The sequence below is a fragment of the Eubalaena glacialis genome, chromosome 9 (genome assembly GCF_028564815.1).
Source record: "Eubalaena glacialis isolate mEubGla1 chromosome 9, mEubGla1.1.hap2.+ XY, whole genome shotgun sequence".
Taxonomy (NCBI): Eukaryota; Metazoa; Chordata; class Mammalia; order Artiodactyla; family Balaenidae; genus Eubalaena; species Eubalaena glacialis.
In genome coordinates, this window is record NC_083724.1 from 65,687,883 (window position 1) to 65,713,429 (window position 25,547).

Genomic DNA, 25,547 nt, shown 5'->3' on the forward strand with positions numbered 1-25,547 from the left:
TGGCAGAACAAGTCTGCAGTTCGCTAAGCTGTTCTACCCACAACCATACAGGAACCAGCACGAGCGCCCCCGTGGAACTGGCTTTCTTGCTGTGGATCAGCTGGGGACACAGACACATAACCCCACAGACTCTACCTTGTATATGATTTTACTCCTGCTATCTGTGAGGTCCAGTCGGATGGAGATGTAATCAATGTGCGGAGAAGGAGGACTCAGATGTTGATATCGAAGCCCCGACAGCAAGAACTCCTCACAGCTCACTTTGAGAATTCCTATCTTCTTCAGTCCCAGGGGACATCTGCCACCTGGACACTTCAGTTCTGTTCCCAGTTCTAGAATGTACAGCAGTAAATTAAGAGAGTCACTTGTACATTAATGATTGTAAAGTTTAAAAACCCATCCTCCCTCCCATGGGTACTTATTCCCTCTCACTGCCCAAAGACTACTCACGTGTACCCTCCAATCATTCACTGAGTAGGTTGTCATTTTCTTGAAAACCTGTCATTGCCTTTACTGAAAAGAACAGTTGACCAATTATCCAATCAGGTTTTCTTAACCACCAAAAGTGACCAAGAGAAAAAATATATAAAATGCATTTTCTGGTGCTGGACCATCTCTGACTAATAGGCTCACTGTAGGCCTTCCACTGTCCTGCTCTGGTTTTCCTTTACAGCATCCACTTCCATGGTACCATCATGCCATCTCTGCTAGAATATTCTACTCACTGAAATTCACTCCCCATACTGCTTGTCACACACTCAAATCCTGCAAACCTTTTCAAGTCAACTTAATCTTTTTACTAAACCTTTCTTCAAATATTCATTGACCACCTGAACCAACCTGCTGTCTCCCACTGAAAACCACAGTCATCTCTCCAATACCTAGTCTTTTGTCTCTGTCCAACTGCATTTTTCACTCCTGCACAGTATATGATACTCACAGGCCACTTATTTTTCTAGTGGCCTTTTGCACATTTCCCTGATGTACAAAATGGGTATCCTACTTCCTACCCAGAAGGCTGTGAAGACTAAATGAGATGACTTATTGTACATGTTTTCAGCTATAAATTTCTGTCCAAATTCAAGGTATTACTGTGATCATGATTTTCCCTTATATTTTTTGGTCTTCCCACAGTGCCTAGAACACTATTATGCATCTAGGAGGTGCCCAAAATGTGATAATTAAATGAATAACAGAAAGAATGTTATCCATTAACCCTTCCTGATTTAAACCATGGCTGCTGCCCACCAGCTCTACCTCAAACCTGCTCCAAGTCTAGTAATACCTAGTAAATTCACCAACTACTTTTGCTACCACTGCCATTGCTACCTACTATTAATAATAACAGCTGACAGTTACTGAGCACTTGCTATGAGCCAGACACTGTGTTAAGCGCTTTGTGTGTGTGTGTGTGTGATCTCATTCACTCCCATCTTTATACAACCCTATGGAACAGCCACTATCTTTGCCCATTTTACAGAGACTTAGACAGGTTAAATAACTCGCCTAAAAGCACACAGGGAATAAATAGCAGAGGCAGTTTTCAAGCCCGGGTTTTTCCAATTCCAAAGTCTGCACTCTTAACCACTAACTTACATTTTTCAACCAGCTACAAATTATATTAAGTAAAACTCTTTGTCATGGTAGAAGATGACCATTTACAGATCTGTCAGTTTTAGTAACATCCAGATAAGTATTAAAACATATCATACGAGACTCAGGGAAAAAACTGTGTGGCTGATCTCCACGAGGTTCTTCCGGCCGGGGCTCCACCAGAACCAGCTGGCCATGGGCTGGCAGCCGAGTTCCCACAGGGTCCAGCCTGACTGTACACTCCAGACTAGCCGTCCTCTCATAATCAAATCTGAGCAGGTTTTTATCAATGGCCCGGGACAAGCCATAGAATTCAGACACCTCCAGTACATTGTCACTCATACGGATGATGTTACAGTCTGGTTCCAGGAGATAGACCCGCAGGATAAAGGTTTCCGTGAAGGTGTCTGTCTCAGTCAATCTGTGGACAGAACAGAGCAAAGGCAATATTATTGGTGCCCAGGTACTTCTGATATTGTGTACTAACTTGGCCGGAAGCTTAAAGATTGGCTTTCACACAATCAGTGTATCAGGTAGAGTTTGGATTTTATTTTATACTCTACTCCCAACCTCTCTCTTCTTTTCCCTTCTTCTCCTTACCTTGGTGTCAACTCCTTTTTCTGTTACTTCCCTTTCCAATGACCCTTCTTTCAACACCTTCTCTCAAATCCATCATCGATGCTGGTATTTAATGACTGCTGTGAGCTCAGAGTCCCTTCTCTAGCATGTGTGCAATTTAAGAGTATCCAGCATGTATAATTTATGGATTGACTTTTAATTCAGGAGTGAGGGGGTGAGGGCTTTCTGAAGCATCAAGGTCTTTTTGCTCTTCAGAAATGTCACTACATGAAGAGTCATTTACAGTCTAGTTGGGGTGCTCCGCTCAGCGCTTGGCGTATAAAGGGTATTCAGTGATTGTTACCTCCATTCCCTTCATTCCCTTAGCGACTATGTTTTCTGGATACTTACAGAGACTAGCAGATATGGGTTGTCATTCTTTACTGAAGGGAGAAAATTAATGGGTGATGGGTGTGTATCAATAATGCAGCTCCTAACTGATGTGCTTTCATGATGGCCCGGGCAGACACTAAACTCTTTACAAAGAGTATATCATTCAGTCTTCACAGGAATCTATCATAAGTGTTGTTAATCCCATTTTACAGATAAGGAAACTGAGGCACAGGGAGGTCAAGTAGCTTGCCTAAAGGGCTAGAGACGAGGTAAGAGGGTAATAAACATGCTCTCTGATTTTCTGCCTCCACCTCCTCTGAATATTCTATTTTAAATCCTCAAGACCAGGGAAATTGACAGGTCCTCTAACTCTGCCCTTCATGTGTGCTCCTCTACCCTCCCCATCCCTTAGAAACTCAAGGAAGAAAGAAGTAGGAACAGCTAGAATTCATTAGCTTTTCCAGCCCTTCCCAGCAAGCTCTTTGAAGCTAATTTGTTTTTTAACTTTAAAGTCTTAGGAAAATCAAACAGCCTTGTATGCTGATTGCATAGCTTCCTAAGGAATCCTTTGGTGCCATCGCATTTCCTGAGCACAGCATTTGGTTCACCCCTCTCTTTCGGCACTTGTCATTCTGAATCACAGTTAGCGACCCGTCTTTTGCATGAGACCATGAGAACCAGTCTATGTCTCCTCATGTTTTTGCTTCCTATGTCTAGCATGGGCCTAACCTATAGTAGGTGATCATAAGTGTTTATAGGATGATTCACTGTGCTACAAAACTCTAGACTCATATTAGTCTAGTACTTAAGGGAAATTCATGATGCCGTATTTTAGCCAAATACTCTTAAAAGCAACAAAAACCAAGTAAAAAACTATATAGGCCTACTCCACCTACACTGAATTCTCAGTTGCTTCTGTGAAGTGAGCAATACCATAACCAGGAGCTTATACATTTTTTAACATCTTTATTGGAGTATAATTGCTTTACAATGGTGTGTTAGTTTCTGCTCTATAACAAAGTGAATCAGCTATACGTATACATATATCCCCATATCCCCTCCCTCTTAAGTCTCCCTCCCACCCTCCCTATTCCACCCCTCTAGGTGGTCACAAAGCACCGAGCTGATCTCCCTGTGCTATGTAATTTTAAATTAACTTTTTATTTAGATATAATTCACATACCCTAAAATTTACCTTTTTAAAGTTTATAACTCAGTGGTTTCTAGTATATTCATAAGGTTATGCAACCATCAGGCTCCCTAACTCCAGAACATTTTTATGACCCCCCCATAAAAATCCACACCCATGAGCATTCACTCCCCATTCACCCCTCCCTCAACAGCTGGCAACCGCTAATCCACTTTGTCTTTATGGATTTGCCTTTTCTAGGCATATCATATAAATGAAATTATACAATATGTGACCTTTTGTGTCAGACTTCTTTCACTTAGCATAATGTTTTCAAGGTTCATCCTTATTGTAGCATGTATCAGTACTTCATTCCTTTTTATGGCTGAATAATATTCCATTGTATGGATATACCACATCATGTTTACACATGCATCAGTTAGATTGTTTCAACTTTTGGGCATTTATGAAACATGCTGCAGTAAACATTTGTGTATAAATTTTTGTGTAAACATATCTTTTATTTCTCTTATGTATATATGTATATTTAGGAGTAAAACTGCTGGGTCATATGGTCACTTTGTCCAACTCTATAATTGATTTTTTGAACCTTTTTAAAATATAATATGTTGAAAAATAGAAGATATTGCACTTCTAATAAATAAGCAGTTGATAATCAAAAAGAATAATTTCATTCACTTTTGGAATATATTTTCCTCCTAATTCTCATTAAAAATTTGTAGTTTATAATCTCCATTTTTTATCATAAGTGGGGAATTGAATGACCAGAGATACCTGTACAAGAACTCTAAAGGGAAACAGGAGAGGGCTAATAATTTGCCACAGAAATGCCCCAAGGAAGATATAAATAAAAGTAACTGGAAGGTTGCTACAATTCTTGCCTCACCCACGCAGGTCTCCAGTTCCTACTGGGAATTACTAGTTTGAAATCTAGTAACTCCCATCATGATAATACCTATCCAAAGAAAAAGAAATACACAGAGTGGTTATCTGCTAAGGAATGAACAATGCTTCTGTGCTGCTTACCTGTAAAGTCTAAGCTTCACTGTGTCTTCATCAAGAATTGGGCAACCGTTGTGAGTATACTTTACTTCATTGGGAAGGAAATGACAGTCAAAGACCTAGTTCACATGAAGAAATGGATACATATCTGTGAGAAAACTGGTATACTTTTTAATTTTTCCAGCAGTAAAGTACTGCCTGAAGAAATTATGGTCTCTTAGCATTGTGTGTGTGTGTGTGTGTGTGTGTGTGTGTGTGTGTGTGTTTTAACCATCACCACCACTACCCACCCCCATGCCTATGACCATCCTGCTTATACAGCTGTGTTTTGCTTTGAGAATATCTAAATTATGAAAATCCAAGCTGATCAGGCAGATAAATTAAGCAGTGATTATCTCTAAATAATTATTTTTTTCCAGTGTATAGTACATTTATATATGGTTCCATTTTTCAAAGTGTTATTTACCAACACCATAGCAACTGAGTCAGAGAGGTCTACCTCTGTGTATGTAGAAACAGGCATGCATTACCCCACATACAAACACGCTGTATTAGCTCTGTATTTTTTTATTCTCCTTTTATTGCTTTCTTTTCCAAATAGTGTTTTTATATTTAAAAATGAAGCCACTTACTACAGACACTATTGTGGTCGATCAGAGCCAAACACGACCCACAGATGTTTTTCATTTACTTGCAAAAGACTGCTTTTATTAGTTATGTAATAGCAGAAATGACTGATGAGACAAATAACAATGTCAAGGCAATTTTCTCTATTCAAACAAAATTATAATTAACTGTATCACCTCACTCAGAACTACTAAGGAAATTGCTAATTGTTATATTCCCGGAGTCATAGTTTTTAAAAGAAGAGTTTTCTCTTCCAATCACACCATGACCCTCATTGTGCCCTATCTGACTTGGTAGAGTTCTAAGAAATACCCTCGAGGTATTCACATAGCATCATTGTTGAGTTCATGCTATTTAGCCTGTACCTTGTTACAGCCTCGAACATTTACAAACAACATAATCCTCCCTGAGAAGACTTTCTCACTAATACAAATGATATTTTCCTACAGACATCTTTGGTTCCTCTTTTTAATTGACAACAAGGAAGGAGATAAAGGAAAGACCTTTTCCATATCATTGACAAATAGTCACTGTAATAAAGAGACAATCTGCTTTGTTAAAAGAAACATCTGTTTTATGTTTCGTAATATGTTTTCCTTTTATAAAAGGTGACAACCATAATTCCATAAATTTACTAACTAAAACAAAGGAGAGCTAAATCCTTTTCTAATTACTGTCTAGCTTTGTTTTTTTTCCACTTCAACTGTTTTTCAATTACAATTTATAATTAAAGTGTCATACGTTCCTAACTCATTACTCACTTTAATGACAGCAAACTGGTTCAAACTAGCGATATTTTCTTACTTCTGCATTTCCTATTCAAAAAAGCAAGCTCAGTGCTAAACAGGGATGCTTTTCCACCCAGGAAATTTCTTGCTTTGGGTCAGGTGTGAGAAGTACTGTGAGTGGGTAAGTCTTGTCCTAAAATATGAGGAAAACATATTGCCATCGACCTTCTCTAATTGACTATCTCGAGAAGGTTATCGAGACAGAAGGTACTCATGTGCACCAAGTGAAATCCCTTTCCAAATATCCAATAGGAAAATGAACCTGTTGGTCCTAAGACAAACTTCAGTAATGGAATGAAAACACTGATTGAACAGATGTTAAACAAAACATTTTCTGTACAACTCACATGAAACGGTTCATTACACAGCAGGGTGTTGTTAATACAGTCATCTCGCTAGGAATGGGCCCAAATAAGCCTGCTTTCAACTTACTAGTAAGCTCTATTAAAGAGTAATGTTTAGGCTGTGTGTGTGTGTGTGTGTCTGTGTGTGTGTGTGTGTGTGTGTGTGTGTCTGTGTGTGCATAATTGGCTTGGCTATGCTTGGCTGTGCTTAATTTCAAAAACTCCATAAGAAATAAATCCCTGGGGAGAACTGCATCAACCTGGATGTAGTACAGCTACATATTGCAAAAAAGCAGTTTTCACTTAGGAATTTTGTTTTTGTTGAAATTATCATAATGAAAAAATAGGAAGCTCACCAGGTGGTTTGAGAAACGAAGTTTTCCGGACATACAGATTTCATGATAATACACAGTTCTCATATTTGACCAAAAGGCAACGAAACTCCACATTTTAATGGACTCCTTTCCACAGAATAACTTTTAGCAGCTATATATCACATATTTACTTTAGATGATATAAATCTGTTGAGATGTCAGATGTACCTCCGGATAGACATACATTAAACATTATCTTTTAATCAGCACATTAGGGGACCCTTTGGGGATGTTGGAGCCCTGCCCCTTTGCCTTGCAATGCAGACTTTCCTAAATCAGACAGATATGTTGTTTCTGTTCCACATTGTCTTTCTAGTAATGGATTTTTGCCAGAAAATCAGAGAAAGTTTGAAAATGAGACAACTTAGAGATCTATCACAACACTTGACCCTTGTGACCAAATAAATGTTTTACCTAGTTCTAGTAACATGGATCCCTTTTTGCTCTCCAGTGCCTCAGAGCTTGCCACATGGTGAAGACCATTAAAATATCACTGAAAATGATGATATTTTTCATTACTCTCATAGAAAGTGCTATATGAAGCACTTTAGAAGTCATAAAGTTTAGAAGTCATAGGCTATTTGGGATGGGGAGAGGATATCCCCAGAGGCTGGTTTAAGTAACAGGAGATCCTCCCCAAAATGCTTTCTAAGGAGGGAGAATCTGGTGAATAACAGGCCTTTGGTTTTGCATGCTTGGGGCCAGAGCTTAATACAGCTGGACCATAGATTACCCCAGTGTGCTACAAGGAGGAATTTTTCCTCTCTTCTTACCTCACAAAATATATTCAGCCTTACTTCTAAATAAATGTTGAACACATTTTTTTAATATATTGATTGGAAGGGTTACCAAATTATCAGTTCATCAGTCTTTAGAAGGCATCCACCTTTTTCCATATAGCCCTGGGTCTCTGCTCTATCAGGGATCCCAGACATCTAGGATTAGTGTCTTATTTTGCTGCTCCCCAAAACTCCAAGGATTTGCTTTTGACCCCAGTGCCTGTAGTTAGGGCTCCACTGCCTGCTGCTGAGCCTATTCATGTCACCTACTCATCACATTTAGTGCATTGGGGCTCCAGACATGAGCTATCCCAGGCGTCTCCTTTTTCCCTAACTTATAGGTGCCAATCAAACACACATTCCAGCACAAGTTATGTTGGGAGAAAGTGGGGAGATGTTGCAATTACCACACAGATGGGAATACCAGGGTGACCTGGGGCCATGAGCACATCCTAACATTTTTTAGATGCCCATCTGAAGCTCTTTGACTGACAAAAGAAAATCTCACAGGAAACTGGAGGGAGACATTTAGTCACAGTCACATGAGCCATACTCCCAATGTGAGAGCCTGCCACAGCATTCTGATGTGTTTCAGAATCAAACTATAACTGTAAGGGAAGTAAAGGAAATGTCTAGAGATGTCAATTTGAGCAAGCATCTATCTCAGTCTCTTTAGTTCATCTTTATGACATCTAATACCACTTTTGAATAAGCCGATGGAATATTTTTTTAGCCAAATAGAGAGGAAGAACATTAATGCTCACAGTTCAGCAAACAGAAATGCTGTATTTTGCTAGGAGCAGGAGCCACACCCAGCGTTGAATATTCTTAAAACTGTTTGCCTTGAGAAGAAAGTTAAACCACAGTAGGAACAAGTAATAAGACCGGAAGCAATTTTCTATTGTGTATAGAGATAAGCTCTTTAAGCAAATGTATGATAATACAGACTTTCCTAAACCCAACGAATTAGAGGCTAACTCCACCCTACAAAAGGATTGAGCACAGAACACCCTTAAATGACAAGGTCTCCACGGTTGTGATTAAAGGGAAAAAAAATTTTATGAAGACATTTTTGAAGAACAATGAATATTTAAAATGAAGTGTCTTCATATCTCTTTTCCAGATCTCTTTCCTTACTCAAGGGAATGTTCAAGGGATGGTAATAGATAAAAATGTCTTCGTGTTTAACTTTTGCTATTCTGCAGTCACAAATGTGTCCTAAAGATGCCCTGAAACCCTGATATCTTATCCAAAGGCGCTCTGGCCATGGGTGAAATAATTAGGGGGCAGGAATAGTCCCATAAAGGCTGACCATATCACACCACACAGGAGACTGCCCACTCCAACCCGTTTTCATTCTCTCCCTCTCGTTTACTTCTCTCTCTCTCTCTCCCCCGCGCTCTGTTTTTTTCTCTCTCTCCCCTAAGATTCTCATAGAGTGGCGATGTACCTAAAATAAGAAGTATGTGATTCCCTTATTATGCCTTTTCCTGGATGATTAGCTGTTTTATAAGGTCAAAGAGCTGGTAATATTTACACAAGTTTTCGTCAATAAGAGAGAATAAATTGGAAAGACTTGTCAATTTGGTGCATTACTAATTTAAAAAATGCATCCATCCATATCTGTTCGAACTGGCCTTCCTCCAGAGGGGTTAACATAAATAGGAATAACTCCTGTTGGTTTCAAGGCTGTAATCCACAGTCAGCCAAGAACATTCAAAAAACAGGTTTGACCAATCTCAAATCATTACCTCGTACACCTGAAACTAATGTTATATGTCATTATACCTGAAAAAAAAATTTTTAACAGGTTTCACCTTGCATAGGAAAAACAGTGCAGTACTATGCCCGCTAACTGCAACTCCACCGTTTCAAATTTGAACATCTTACAACACTCACCTCTGGTAGCTTGAAGGAAGAGCTTTATCTCTCTCTCTCTCTCTTTCTCTCTGTCTCCCCCCGCCCCCTCCCTAACATTCTCACACACTCTCATTCATACACACTACTAAATAGCAAATGTCTGATATGACCTACCTGTGGAGTGAGTTTCCCAACCCTCTGGGTTATTGGCTCATTCATCACAACTTCCACTTTGCAGGCATCTTTCTCTTTGGGGATGGCGAACTTCAGGTCATCCTGAGACAGGAAGGCGGAGCTGCCCTTCATCACCCTGACCCCTCGGTTAACACGGATGAGGGTGGGGCTGGCCCAGCCTGGGAGCAGCCTCAGCAGCAGCAGCAGGGCACTAAGCCCACCCCAGCTTAGAGAGCTCATGCCGACAGGGGCCAACTCGTTTCCATCCACCAGTGCAATCCCTTCCACAAAGGAGGGCTTCTGTGCTTTCTCCGGGGGTGTCAGCTCATAGTCCAAGGGGCAGGGCAAGGGGTCCCGACAATGTGCCCCAAGATCTTAACACGTCCCTTTCATTTCAAACTCAGACAAGGAGGTCTTTCAGGCAGTCCCAGAGCTTTTAATAAAACTCGCTGATCACTCCTGACAACGCCCGGCAAGATTAATGTGCCTCCCAAGTGCTTTTTTAATCCTGCAAATGGGACGAGGAGTTGGAGGAAAGTGAGAGAGAAACCAAAAGGTTTATGTGGCTTATTCAAAAGACCCCCACCGACAAAGGAATCTTTCAACCAGCCTGTAATTTCAGCTAAATTAAAAACAAATAAACTAACTTGACCTCCAGGGGCATCTGAAAGGCAATGCAGCCATTTCATTCCCCGGCGGTAACTCCTGCTTCCGGACTCAACGGGTCCCAACCGGGACGTCAGTTGTGTGGTCCACAGGAGGCAGCCCGCCTCACGGCCAAGGGCAGCGTTTGCTCCTCTGCGTTCAGAGGAAGTTGCTGCACTCTTTGCTTTTGTCTTCTCACTTGATAAATGAGGTCTGTAACCTCATTTGTGCGAGAGAGCTGATAGAATTACTTGCCCACTGTTTGAAAACATGATTAACTCTAAATCAGTGTTACCCACTTAAAAAAAAAAAAAGGGCTTAATAATTTGTCACATGGGCACAATTTTGACTTTGCTGGGCAATGAAGACACCTAAGGAACGCTTGAGTGGAAATTGGAGAAAAGATATTTTTTCTAAGTGAACATTTGGGGTTTTGTTTAGGTGTAACAAGGACTAGGAATCCAGTAACGTGGCTTCAACATACACAGCTAATGACACGGCAGATGTACATGCATTTCTACATCATCTACAATGCTAATTACATAGAAAGTATAGGATTTGCACAAGTGCAGTCTTTTTTTCTATTTTAACCACTTAGAATTTCATGATTATTTCTCTGTGTCCTATAAGAACAGAAATGATTTTATCCAAATTGCAAGGTATTGAAATATATCTTTAATCCCAAGATATGATTAGGTGAACCAATCATATCCACGATTAGTTATCCATGATAAACCATAATGGTGGTTTATTATGCCCATTGGAAGGTCTTGCATTTTCATGATTTTAATGATTTCTGCACATGGATCCTGAAATGTTTGTCAGAAGGTGTAGATAAAAATGCCACTATTGCCCACCTCTAATAATATTAAGGGAAGGCTCATTCTCTTGTCCCTGTTTGAAACTTTTCACTTTTGAGACAGTGTGCGACATGTCACCTAACACCTGGGGCGGGCGGGTGCACACTTCACAGAGCAGCCTGTTTTTTATAGTGTCGGTCCCCAAATAAAACAGTCCCGTCCTCCCACTGACCATGTTGCCCACACTCAGGCTGAATTAGGTTGGCTTGTTTGGGCAAGAATGCAAACCTGCTTGTTGAACTTTCACAACTTGTTTCCATTCACCTTTGGCATCTAAGATCATTCAAGAAAGCAGCGCTTTCACAAAGAAGAGAAGCAACAGGGCGAGTAGGCATCACCCAAAACTGAGAGATAAGAGAAAAAACTTGTCTTTCAGATTTAAATGAATTAAATTAACCCATAAAGGCTGCAAGGACTCTATACTCTCAGGCATTCTTCTCATCTCCCTTCTTCTCCTTTGCTGCTTCTTCCTAGAATCCCTGACTTTTTTCATGTCGGGGAGCCTAGGGTCCAGTCCTGGGACCTGTTTTTTGTCTACCCTCACTCCCTAGCGACCTCGTTCTTCCTTTTTTTTCATGGATTTATCTTTATGCTTCTCTCCCTCTTGTTACCCAGATTGAGGAGGCTGCCCTGCACATAAAAAAGAGAGCCACACGTCAGGCTAGCAGAGCTGTGAGCCAGAAGGAGCCCGCGTGTTTGGGACATTTGCAAAGTGAAGTCACCACACCAGCCCACTTTGCCAGAATTTTACATAGCAGAGAATGTAAACTTCTTTCCTGTTTAACCTACTGTTAAACAGGAAAGACGGCATTTTTGTCTACACCTTCTGACAAATATTTCAGTATCCATGTGCAGAAATCATTAAAATCATGAAAATGCAAGACCTTCCAATGGGCATAATAAACCAGTGTAACTTTACACTGTTAATAACCACCTTATTCTTCAAGTTTTTCTGTTAATTTTGTTTAGTCACAAATCAGGTAAATATTTTAACTTCTTTCCTACAGCATATGGGGAAATAGCTCATTCTCTAATTATAGCATAGTAAGTCCTTAATGAGCAGATAAGGTCAAAGACCAAGATTCTAATGTTCATCTACCAGGAAGAGACAAGAGAGAAAGAAAAGGAAATCTATTTCTGTGGCTCCCCGTGCCACAGTGATATGGGAAGGGAAGACCTGAATCTGAAGATCTGGATTCTAACCCTGGTTTTTCTGAACATCTGTTTCCTCTTTCAAAAATGGGGCCATCCGTCTTGCCTTTTGCAGTTCCCCTGTGAGGCCAGATGAAATAGTCCATGTGGAAATATTTTCTTAATTACAAAGCCCCATATAAATGTAATGTTATTATTACAAAATATGTCAAAGGAATAAGAGAGTAAAGCCTGTCTCGAGAAAAACAGAATGGCAGGACCTGGTCCTGGATGAAGGGGGCAGAATTAGGTTCAGTAAAAGTCAAATAAAGTGCGTTTTAATGACATTCAAAATTTCTCTTTTTCTTCCTCACAGTCTTAAAACAGGAGGTCGAAGTAAGAAACTGAATGCTAATATTTCAGAAACAACCTGAAGCAACACTGCTGGGAGGTAAAAAAGTGCAAGAGTAACAATTTCTAAGCTCAAAATCAAACGAAACTCAGCCTTCCGTCAACTGGGCTACCAAATTAGGTGCCATAAAGATCAGAAAGAGTATGCTTTATTTGTGTTTTATTTACATTCTAATTTTGCGCTTGCATTTTTCTCTTGGGGTTAGGAAATGCCAAGTATGGACTATTTCCATGGAAAATATTGCTCTGATTTTTCACTTGAAGAAGGTGGCAGTGGAGCAGAAAGAGAAAAGGATTTGGATGAACAGAGAGGGAAAAGGCAAAACAAAACCCACACAGAACAATAGCAATGGAAATCAGGATTCTAAGTCAAACAAGATTTCAGATGATGATGGATTTTTTATCTCCACTAAAGAAGATGACAGAATTGTCTTGTTTCTGGTACAAAATTACAATGTCCAGAGGCAGCCAACATTTACTTGACAACACCCTAGTGGGAAACCTAACACATCTTGAGAACTCTGTTTGCTTAATCCCAACATAGGGCCAAATCAGATCCTCGGAATCCAGCTGTCTGTAGCTTGCTCTCATCACTGATGTGGGCAGCCAGAGCGTCAGCAGAATCAGTGGAAGCTTTCGAAGGGGAAGTAGAAAGGTGGCCAGATTCTGCAAGGGAGCTTGTAAACCAACTGACTTTTAGCCACATGGGACTTAATTTGATGCTGCAATAGAAACAAATCCTGTCTGCTTGCTTGTGTGATTCAGCTGCTTCTCAGCATTTCACAATCCTCACGTCATCCTGCAAATCAGTTATGCTCTTACAGGCCATTTCCCACCCTTGCCTTTTTTCTTCATGTGGAAATCATGTATTCGAAGGATATCTCTACAAGCCAACAAAAATGTGAAAAGATGTTTTGGAAAGTGGAAAACCATCCTGCTCTGAGTTCTTCCTTATAAAAATTCAAAAAGTTTTCTTTCTTAGTAAATTTCTTTCTTTCTTAGTAAATTCCTGAACAGAAGAAAATGATTCAGTAACATTTCATCTGGTAGAGCTGAGCTGGTTTTCATTTCATAATTACACGTTCAGTTTAACCACAGGAGGATGTATTCTCCATGCTGATATAAACATGGTACTCCTGTCATTTATCTTAGGCAATCTGTGCACAACAGGAAAAGCAGGATCCCAGCTGTCCTCCCAGGCTCTCTCTGCAATGGAACTTCTTGATGGTCAATGTTAACGATGTGCCCTGAAGAGAATCATATTTACTATTGTTCCTCTGTGGAATTTTACAATGGAAGCTACATGACACAAGAGAAGCACCTTCCCCAACCTGCACCCAGCACAGATATCAAGATATCAATAATCAGACTTCCCTGGTGGCGCAGTGGTTAAGAATCCACCCGCCAATGCAGGAGACACGGGTTCAAGCCCTGGTCCGGGAAGACCCCACATGCCGCGGAGCAACTAAGCCTGTGCACCACAACTACTGAAGCCCACGTGCCTAGAGCCCGCGAGCCACAACTACTGAAGCCCGCGCACCTAGAGCCCGTGCTCCGCAACAAGAGACGCCACCGCAATGAGAAGCCACCGCAATGAGAAGCCCGCACACCGCAGCAAGAGTAGTCCCCGCTCGCCGCAACTAGAGAAAGCCCACGCACAGCAACAAAGACCCAACGCAGCCAAAAATTAATTAATTAATTAATTTAAAAAAACAAAAGATATCAATAATCTATCATAGCCTTTTGCTGGCTTGCTTTGCTATTTGCACAACTCCTACTGGTCTGATACTCTTCTCAGCACTCCAGGTAGTTATTACCAATCAACTAAAGATGACGTAAACAATGGAACATTTTATCTTCCCTGTGCTTGAAGCTATTACCTCATGACTCACAGCTTCAGATCCTACAAGTACCCTATAGTCTTTAAGAAAGAAAATAAACTAATAGAGAAGTGGCATTTTGAGTAAAAAAATAGCCAACTCAGGATCAACCCATTCCCACCCACTCAAACATAGAGAGATTTTGACATCCTTGACTAGACTGGTAAGAAAGCCAGTGAAGATTTTCTGACTTGTATTCTACATTAAAATCTTTAAAGTACCAGTCAGAAGAAACATAGAAGCCATCATGGGATTACTTATAATGAATTTTTTAAATCATCATGATTTTCACTCAAATTGATTTCCAAAATAATTCATATGAATCAAATGTAAAAGTTTCAAGCATAAACTCATAGCTGAATATAATTATCCATAGAATAACTGAAATGATTCCGAATCATATGTGACATAAATTGATTCACCCAAGAGCAATGAACTGGAAATCAGGAGAACTGTCCCCCAAGGGAACAACTAACTGTCTAAACTCAGAGAAAGTGGCTCTCTTCTTTGTGTAGTAGTTGAGGAAATTAAGACTTAGATTTTACCAAGGACTTCAGATCCACTGCCTCCTCTGACTTTCCTTCCCTGAGAGAGACAGAGAAGTCTAATTGACCCTTGTTATAAGCAACAAGGAGTCAGTCTAAGGCTGGCCCAAGGTCACAGCCGGAGGCAGCAGAGCCTGGGAGAAGCAGGTCTCTGGCACCCTGGGGAAGGGCTCTGTCCTCCTCTGTGCCGACAGTCGCACTGCAAAAGCAGCCCTGGGAGAGGGCAAATACAAAGCAGGTTCTTCTCTTTCAAGAAGCTCATCACCTCTTATGGAGCTTTAATTGTTCAATGCCCCCCACAGGGGTGGAGAATCCGTGGCGATCTTACCCAACACAGGATTTCCAGAGTGAATTCTCTCTGGTAGGGAGAATAGAATCGTGGAGAAGACAAAAATAGCTTGTGACTTCTAAGATTGATTTTCCTTAACAACTTATAGTACAGTTGTCCCTCAGTATCCACAGGGGTTGGTTCCAGTAACCCCCCAACCCTCCACAGATACCAAATGCCACGATGATGCTCAAGTCCTTTATATAAAGTGGCGAAGTGTTTACGTATAACCTATGAACATCTTCCCACACACTTTAAATCATCTCTAGATTACTTTTAATACCTAATACAATGTAAATGCTATGTAACTAGTTGTAAATACAATGTAAATGCTGTGTAAATAGTTGCCAGGCAAATTCAAGTTTTGCTTTTTGGAACTTTCTGGAATTTTTTTTTCAAATATTTTCAATCCGTAGTTGGCTGAATCCACGGATGTAGAATGCACAGATATGGAAGGCTGACTGTATCTTCCTTTTCTCATTTTTTGTCTACTAGTACTTTTTACTTACTGTATACAGGTACTGGACTATATTCTTTATATATTTGTTTTCATTTATTTCTCACAACAAACCTATAAAGCAGTTTCTATTATTATTCTGATTTTATAAACAGTGACTTAAGGAAGTGACATCATAATCATAATAAAAAACGAACATTTATTAAGTGCTTACTATGGATTAGGCGTTGTTCAAAGGACTTTACATACATTATCTTGTTTAATTCCTATAATGGTTTTAGGAAGTAGACAGTGATTTTACAGATTTGGAAAATGAGGTACAAAGAGGTTTAAGTTACTTGCCTAAAGTCATCAGCTTGACTCCAGAGTCTTATAACCCATATTTGCCAACCCCAGGACCTGTGCACTTAACTGCTATATTATACCACTTTGCATTACAACAAAATCATATACTCTTTGCAATTCCTTCACTATCCCTGGAGTCTTGTTCCTACAGTATGCAAACCCTTAACAACTTCCTTTATGGTCCCAGACAGCAACTGATGGCTGTTGCAGGAGTTAAAATTTCATTGGAGGCGGTCTTCCCTAGTGGCTCAGTGGTTAAGAATCCACCTGCCAATGCAGGGGACATGGGTTCGATCCCTGGTCTGGGAAGATCCCACATGCTGCGGAGCAACAAAGCCCGTGAGCCACAAATACTGAGCCTACTCTCTAGAGCCCACAAGCCACAACTACTGAGCCCACATGCCACAACTACTGAAGCCCACGCGCCTAGAGCCCATGCTCCACAGCAAGAGAAGCCCGCGCACCGCAGCAAGAGTAGTCCCCGCTCGCCGCAACTACAGAAAGCCTGCACACAGCAACAAAGACCCAATGCAGCCAAAAATACATAAATAAAATAAATTATTAAAAAAAAATATTTCAGTGGAGGCAATGTTCTCTCAAGGAAGTAGCTGTTACTTTAAGAACATATAATTAATGCAGATACCTTGCCTACCAGCATCTGAGTGTTCCAACTCCTTACACTACAAGCACTGTTTAAAGGCCTCAAGGCAAACAGGCCACTTCAAAATTCCAGTCTATTAAATTAATAAAATACATGTTGATTTTGTTTATAACATTCTGCTTCCTTCACTCTGCACCTTTTTCTAAAATGTAATCTAAATCACAGATGTGTGGTTTACGAGAAAACTCAGAAATCAACTAGTCTATATCCTTCATCTATTTACCTGTTTTTTCTGAAAATAACTTCCTTTTATGTGTATAAAAGAAATGCATTCTCATTAACTAAAGGATAAAAATATAAAAACATAAAGAAAAGGAAAAAATAACACTTTCCCGACACCCAAAGAAAATGCCCTTCTGTTTTCATAAGTATGTATATGTATCTACAGTTTTTAAACTTAATTAGAACCACACTACAAAAAGAGTAGTGTACCATTCTTTTCCAGTTACATAACATTCTATTCTAACCATTTTCCGTATTATTAAACGTTCCTTGTGATCTTACTTTTCATCTGTGCACTACATCCTCTACATGGATTTCTAGAGTCATTCCATTGCTGTGCTGAACTAGTTACTATGTCAATAGATTGTGATGAAAAATCCTTCATTAAATCAGCTTATTTTTCTAGTTATTTCCTTTTGATAGTTTTTTGGAAGTGGAATCATAAGATCAAAGGGTATAAAACTTATTTTGAAGTTCTTGATATGCATGCTACTTGGAAAGATGGTACTAATTTACACCCTAATTTTCACTCTGTGGAGAGAAAGTGTCCCTCAGGCTGTACCATCAAGGGCAAGATTGCAAAGATGAATCTTTGACTACCACACAAACTCATTAGAAGATCTCCTTTCCTAGATTTTTCAACACTTCAATGTCTATCTGGCTGATACAGGCCACATTTTGCAAACTGTGTTTTTCAAAATGCACATGTTGGAGACGTTAAAAAGTTTTCTACATAAGTCTTCTGTATCCAAATATATGTGAAGCACAGAATGCCAAAATCTTCTTTTAAAGATTTACAATGTAATATGATCTTACTAAAGGCTCTAAGAATTCCTGCAGAAAGAAAACCTTTAAGCCCAAAGTTTGCAAACTTATAGAAAACCATTTTTTTAAATTAAAAACCCAGAAAGTTCAAAGGTAGTCCTGCTTGAGGAAGTTTCTCTGTCACCTCATCCTGAAGCCAAGCTCTAAATCCAGAGTGCACTATAAACTGATTTTTTTTTTAACATCTATAAAGCAGAAACTAAACTGATTTTTAAATGTGGGTTTATGTGGCTACAGGTTTTATTCTATTTTCTTTTGCTGCAGTAATGTCTAGAGAATTTGGAAGATCAGCTAACTAACGCCAGGAGGAGGCCTTGATGTGCTGGTACGGTGTTATAGGCTGAATTTTGTTCCCCCAAAATTCATATATTGAATTCCTAACCCCCAGTACCTCAGAATGTGACTATATTTAGAGACAGAGTCTGTAAGGAGGAAAATTAAAATTAAAATGAGGTCATCAGGGTGGGCACATCTAAGCACATTGTGATTGTGACTATTAACTACTAATCCTCAACAAACATTTTCTTTTCCCCTTTCCCATTATATACCTCGTCTTGACCAACTATCCTATCTCCTTAAAACGCTCTCTCTACCCACTCCTTCACCAGCCTTGTATTTCCTAAAAGGACCCTTGATTTTGATTGCCACCAGTCCACCAAAATAGCTGTCTCAAAGGCTGCCAGTGACCTCCTAATTGTTACAGCAAATTGAACTTTTCTCCAACAATCCTCTCTGATCTCTATAGCGCCCAACAATGCGCTACACCCACACTTTCTGCACAATTTCTTCTCTCCTAGTTTATGGACTCAGTATACTCCCCACTTCTCCTTCTACCTCACCAATGCCTCTTTCTCTTTTATCTTCTCTTCCTTTTCTTTCCACCCTGTTTTCTCCTCTCTTGGTCACATTGTATCATTGAAAATACCATATATTTAAAAAATCTGACCTCAACTGGCTTCTCACTACATATCCACTCCCATGGTCTTTGGCCATCACCTCTAGGCTTATGTAGCCCCAACCACAGCCCTCCCTCTCCCGTAACCTCAGTTACACATTCACGGTGACCTGCTTGACACTTCCCACCTGTAAGCCCCTGCTCATGTCTGCCCCCTGCCTGGAATGTCTTTGCTTCCATCCTTATTAAAATCTTTCTCACATATCAATGCCTTGTGAAATGCCTCCTCCAAGATGCCCTAAGACCTGATCATTCCATTTGGTTTCTGCTATTGCAGAAAAGTCACATTTTACTTAAACCCATCATGGGGCATTTATCATATCCTACATGATGGTGTGACTATGTGTTTTGAAGGCAGGAGGACAGAACTGTCTGTTGCATGTGATACGCATTCAACACATGTAACAATAAATGAAATCAGCAATGATGGTTGAACTGTGCTTTTAGCATTCTTGTCAAAACAAGACTATCAACACACATTAACATCTTTGAGCTCTTCTCATTTGTACCTGGACATTTCTGTGAGTAACATCTTGAGTGGTGCCCATAGCTCCATTTTTGGCTCCTTGTGGTTAAACAATTTTCCAAATTCCTAAACAAAGATATAGAAACAAGCTTATCCAATTCACAGACAGCAAAAATCCAGGAAGGTTAACTGTTATCACTGAGGGCATAATCAATATCGACGTCCTGGATAATGGAGGTTGGAATGATGGGCTGAAGCCAGCAAGTTCACTTTCAACAAGCACAAACATATAAATTTACATTCCAAAAAATCAATTGCAAATGTATGGGAAAGAGAAGATTTCCTTGAGCAGTAATTTATGAAAAAAAAAAATTGTCTTCAAACACCTGCAGGAGGAGTGACTTTATCCTGTGGTTCCCGTGTGCAGAAACAGGGAGGATGGGTGAATCTCAGCTTCCCCTCAGAAAGAACTTTCCTTCAGAGCTGTCCAGTAATGGCGAGGGCTGAGGTATAGACACAGGAAGGGGTCTTTGTCTCAGGGAAGGAGTGTGGATTAGGTGCTTTCTGGGGTCCCTTTTAACTGTGAGACTGGATTTCCCTGTGTGGTTGTCCCCTGCCACCTCTCCAGCCTCTTCTCACACGACTCTCCTCCTTGCCACGGACAAGCTAGTCACTCAGGTCTTCGTTCCTTCCTTAAACTCGCGGCACTGCCCATTCTAGGCCTTTACATGTTTCATCCATGTTGTCCCATCTGCTATGAATGCCCTTTTCCCCTCTCCCACCTACCACTCCATTTGGCTAAATTCTACCCATCCTTCAGGTCTCAACCTCCCAGACCAGTTTTAACTGCTTGCATAGAATCCTGCAATACCCCTTACCACATGTTGCACACCTACAGGCATTTCAATGTTTATTTGCAGTCATTTATACATGTCTGCCTTTGACCTTAGTCTGTAAGCTTCTTGAAGATAACAACCATGATTGTTCTGCTCACTCAAACATCTCCAGTCCTGGTCACAGGGTTTGGCACAGAGAAGATCAATACGTATCAGTTGAGAGACTGACTTACCCCAATGCAAACTTTGGACTTAAAAGAAAAACTGGTAGAAGAGTGAGAGACAGAGAGAGAGAGACAGAGACAGAGAGGGAGAGCAAGAACTCATGCCACATGCTTGAATGGCTGTGTCTTTCCACTTGGTGATAGCTCGTAGGCTGACCATGGGGCAATTGCAGAGTTTCAAAATCTCAAACAAATACTTTCCCCTGAGGTTAGGCCGCTTGCTACAGTGGAGAAAAATCCCAAGAGAAACAAAATGATTCTCCTCCTCAGATATTTATGTGAAATGGCTATACAAGTCTCCAGTTCTGAAGGGTCAGGAAGAAAAGGACAGAATGATATTCACATTGCCTTTGTTTTCTCCTTAACGAATCCCTTTGGTAGCGTGTGAGCTCATGGATTTGTTTCATGCTTCTACTTAATCTGGAAGAAGGAATCAAGGGAGTACAAGGCTGCTGCCCAGAGTTATAGGCCGAGGAAGTGGTGGATGGAGACCTATCCTGCCCAGTCCATGAGGTCTGGAAGAAAGTTCTATTCCCCATTTCCCTTTTCTTTTCACCTATAAATTGCCGGGCTCGCTACATGTTTGATTCTTTCCAGCCTTCACACCTGTTAGTCCTCTTCTAAAGAAGAAATATTTATTGAGAACTTATCATATGTTATGCACCATGCTGGGTGATTTCCAAATGTCTTTTAGCCCTTCCAAATACCTGGTGAGGTAAGTATCAATGTATTTGTTTTACTCCCAAGGAAACTGGTAAGTAATTTGGCCAACATCACAGAACCAAAGAACATCACAGCCTAGGGTTGGAACCCAGTTGAAATTTATTCAAAGGCCATTCTTTTTTTCTACTACACCATCCTCTGATTCCATATTTGATAGGGCTCTCCTATCAACACTACCTTTTGGTTTCAAAACAATCACTAATGCCTATTTGACAAACTATTTCATCCTACCATGTTATAACAAAAGAGAAGATTTATATAAAACAGAACTAAAGCGCTGCTCTTCTGTTGTTGCTGTGTTGTTTTTACGAGAAGAATCACTTTCACAGAAAAAAAAAAAAAAAGGAAATCTAGGCAATGAACAGGATTTGATAGGAAACAACAACTTTTAAACATTTGGATGAATCCTCATCTGGGAATTCTGATCGTTTCTGAAATTATCCTAACTACTTAATAATTTTGGCTTATATCAATAATTTATAAGAATTATATCAATAATTATCAATAATTTATTAAGAATTTTTGTGCTAACAAGAAATGTAGACTTTGGAATGAAAATACCATGGCATTGAGTGTGACCTCATGAGGCAAAGCCCTGGTTTATTTATTGTAAGAGAAGGATTCAGGGAGCATCTATAAGGACTGAGCGGCTGATAACACTTGATAGGATGCAGAGATGGGATCCCAGGGAAGTGGACTGCGCCAATGGAAGGACTTGGAGCTTAGTGAGCCCTGGAGTGTTACCTGCCCCCGTCTCTAAGGAAGCCAGATAGGAAGGTTTCAAGGATAAAGTTGAGAGTGAAGAGTGACAAACAATCTTAGCAGCCTTTGAAGATGCACCAAAGGAGTATCTTGACACCGTATCAGCAACTCCAGAAATAGGGAGGGGTAAAAGGGAAACCAAAGTCTATTTTGCCATCTCCATTAAGCTTACCAATGAGAAGCCAAGAACGTTTTGTCAAAAATATCCTAACTTTGCAAGATTCCTGTACTCTGTCCTCCAGTGAGCACTTTCCCATCCAAACACAGTATCTTCAGACAGCAGGAGGCTATGTTTGTCAGAAAAACACATAGATCACAGCTACATTTTGATATTCTTATCTTGATGGCCAAGTTTTAGAACCCTTTGAAATGTTGCCCCAGTCACTGCAGTAAGAGAAACTCTAGTACAGACAAAAGGCGAGATCTCATTAGGGAGTTGTTGTTTTTTTCTTCTCCAGCCCCTCAAAGGTCTCTGTTTGAGCCTCTCACCTAGTTGCACAAAAGCTATTAAATCACTTGAATGAAAGGGTCAGGGAGCAAGCTGTGCAAGTATGGAAGCCAGCAAGCCCTGTTCAGACCACCCAGCTCTCCAAAGGGGGAGCAACACCAGATTCAGACAAGATAAGAGGCTGCCACCCCACGTAACCTGGCCCAGGGAAAAAGCCTTCCGAGAGAGTTACAGGATCCCATTGTGTGGAATGACTGTGTGCTCTGAAAGGTGGCATTTGTCTAACTCACTAGATCAGTGGTCTTGGTTCTTTGTGAGAGAAAAAAAACTTAAAGGGTATCTTTAAAATTTTTTAAGAAAAGCTGTAAACCAAATCTTTGGACCTGCTGTCAAAGCAAACAGTGAAACTGAGCTATATCCATCAATGTCAGAATGTCAGAGACAGAAAGATATCAAAACTCACTGAATTCAACCCTTTTGTTATATTAACAGAGGAAGAGAAGGTTAGCAAGAATAGGTGATTCATCCAAGATTGGTTAGCAACACCTAAGATGTGAAACACCAGAAAGACAAAGAGTCTATCCATATTATACACACTGATCTTTCTAAGTCCTTGGCACTAGCACAGAGCCTGCCATGTAGCAGGCACCTACAAATATTTGGAATGAGGAGAGGGAAAAAAAGGAAGGGGCGCTGATGACCACATCCTATTTTCTTTTTACTATAAATATACAAGCCATTCAATGTTATTGGGGATGGGGATAGAAGCTGAGTTCCTACTTTCATATGCTGTCAAATGAGGACCTCAACATGATGGAGGTATCATTTCTTATTTCTCCCAATCCTTGTGGGTTGGTCCAATCAAAACAAATTTCTAGGAATTAAACTGCTCCTGAACAGTCCCCAGAAATAATCCAGCTCAGTTCAGCCCAACTCAGCCCCAGGAGCACAGTATCCCCTGCGAGTTGATAAAGAATTAAGAATACCCTTGGGTTTAAAGTTTCCAAGACATGACATAGCTTATCCATGCCGAGCAGGTCAGACCACATAGCCACATGGAATTGGGGTACCTTTCCCTGACTCCCTTTCTCACTCATGGGAATGGAGAGGCAGGATGGAAAGGGGGAGCAAAGGAAAAAAAAAAAGATGAGTTTGGTGGGAGAGCTGGTTAAAAGTTCTGGTTTGCTGGCCAAGCGTGCCAAACCATGCTTCATGTAACTTATGTTCAACATCAGCTCAAACTCAAGTTTATTATTTAGGTATGAGGTTTAACATTAACCAAGGACGTGACAAGAATGTAATTGCCAAGGACGATGTAGAGCACTGCTCATCCAAATGTGATCGCGCCTGCATCAGAATCACCTGGGTAAACTCTTGGCTCCACCCCAAGTCTAAACTCTTCTCGGGGTGTGGCCTAAGCACCTGCCTTACACCAAGCACCCAAGTGGTTCTTAGGTACACTGGGTTATGAGGATCTCTGATGGAGAGAAAGAGGAAAAGTAGTTAACATTTTCTTAGTGTTATGCTGAAGGCACTTGTATCAAACGAAGGCAGGGGACTAAGAAGCAAATCTTCAAGCTTTAACCGGAGCAGGGTATGGTGGTATCAGTTTTGCAGAGCAGAAACCTGAAAAGCATTTGGATCTGTAGCTCTGGTCTGTGAAACAGTCCTGAAAAGGTTAATCTCTCCAGCAAGATTCCCAGGCCATAAACTCCAACCAGCCCTCGGAAATGCTCTTTTGAAGCTTTATAATTCACATCACACAACAAGACTGCACACAATAGTTTTTTTTTTTTAAATATATAAAAACAGGAACAAAAATTAAATGCCTTGAAAATTATTTTGGGGATCCAGATGACAACTAAAAGAAACTATTTACTACAGCACCAAAGTCTCTGGACCAAATCCGAGGAATGAGAAGAAACAGCTTAAAAATCAGTCAGAAACTTCAGAACAATATGATTTCGTTACCTCTCCACCACCGGCTCTCATCCCCATAAAAACAGAAACCATGCTTTAAAAAATATATATATATCCAAATATAACTAAACTAAAGCAAAGGTATCCAAAAATCACCTCCTCCAAATTTCTATATCTTTATACCATGAGAATATTATCTATTTTGTTAATTTTGGCATCTTTTCTTTTTGCCATTTCATTTAGCTGAAAAGAAATATTCTGATTTGAGGGGAACAATTACAGAATGTAAAAATGTTTATTTCACTAGTGAGTGCTGCTGGGGATGGATTCAGAAGAGAGTTATAAATTTGTGTTACATAATAAAGAGCCTCCCACTTGGGGCATATGGCTCTTTAACACCGCAATTTGCCACCTTGGGAGTTTACATGAGAATTAAACTTTTGCAAGCAGACTCGAGTGAAGCTACCACACAGATAACCTCTGGGGCATTCTAGCAGAACATTCACAGTCAAAATGAGAGGAAATACATAAAGCAGATACTTACAGGTAGTGGTTTTCCTTGCCCAGCCAAAGAGCTAGAAACCATTGGCGCAGGCAGGCAGGATAAGAGTCACTGACCCGGTAATCTCTGGTTTAAAGGGCTTTGAGAGGAAGGGGGAGGAAAAACAGCCCAGGGAGGGAAAGAGAGCTGAAATTCCAGTCTTTCAGGTCAGCTGAGTTTTAGCTTTCTTTGTACTAAAAATCCATTAACCCACCCAACAAGAAAACAGAAAACTGAAGGTCACATACACACTCCACTGTCTTTGCTGGTCTTCTCCGGGGCTGCAGCTTCTGCGGCTTTGAAAACTTCCCGATTGCCAAGCTCAGGGCTCCCTGGGAGAAGGGCATGATCAAGGATGCCTGCAACTGCTTGCAGGGAGCCCGACCTCCCTGGCAGAGAGCCAAGCTCTCCAGTCCCTTCTGCTGGTTGGGTCCGCAGGGACAAAACTGAGCTTTCGTTAATAAGGTTGGTTGCGTCTCTTCCTAGTCTCTCCCCCGCTTCCTTTCTCACTATTAGTTCTGTACTAACTGCTCCACCACTGGCTGAGCTGAAGCTGCCTCTCCCGCCCTCAGTGCACAGGCACACGCGCTCACAGACACACACATGGGCACACACCCACACCCCATACACACAATCACCCAAACACACCACACACAGGCATCCACACGCGTGCACGCACACACACCCACATACAAATGAGTTCACAGGCATGCACACACG

At 40.6% G+C, this 25,547-nt stretch overlaps 1 protein-coding gene across 14 annotated transcripts in view; it reads right to left on the reverse strand.

Annotated features, from left to right (window-relative positions):
* The window catches only part of FREM1 (FRAS1 related extracellular matrix 1), a 172,064-nt gene extending 146,750 nt beyond the window's left edge, over window positions 1-25,314 (reverse strand). For 12 of the 14 annotated variants that reach the window (XM_061200436.1, XM_061200438.1, XM_061200441.1 and 9 more), the window contains exons 1-5: window positions 25,076-25,314; window positions 9,643-10,150; window positions 4,721-4,815; window positions 1,713-2,014; window positions 136-332 (exon numbers count right to left, since the gene is read on the reverse strand). In XM_061200436.1, coding sequence (XP_061056419.1) covers window positions 136-332; window positions 1,713-2,014; window positions 4,721-4,815; window positions 9,643-9,882 — 834 coding nt within the window. In that variant the 5' untranslated portion in view covers window positions 9,883-10,150; window positions 25,076-25,314. Of the gene's footprint in view, window positions 1-135; window positions 333-1,712; window positions 2,015-4,720; window positions 4,816-9,642; window positions 10,151-24,830; window positions 24,871-25,075 lie in introns of those variants that run through there. The other 2 variants (XM_061200437.1, XM_061200439.1) reach the window with 2 other exon arrangements.
* Window positions 25,315-25,547: the final 233 nt, after the last annotated feature.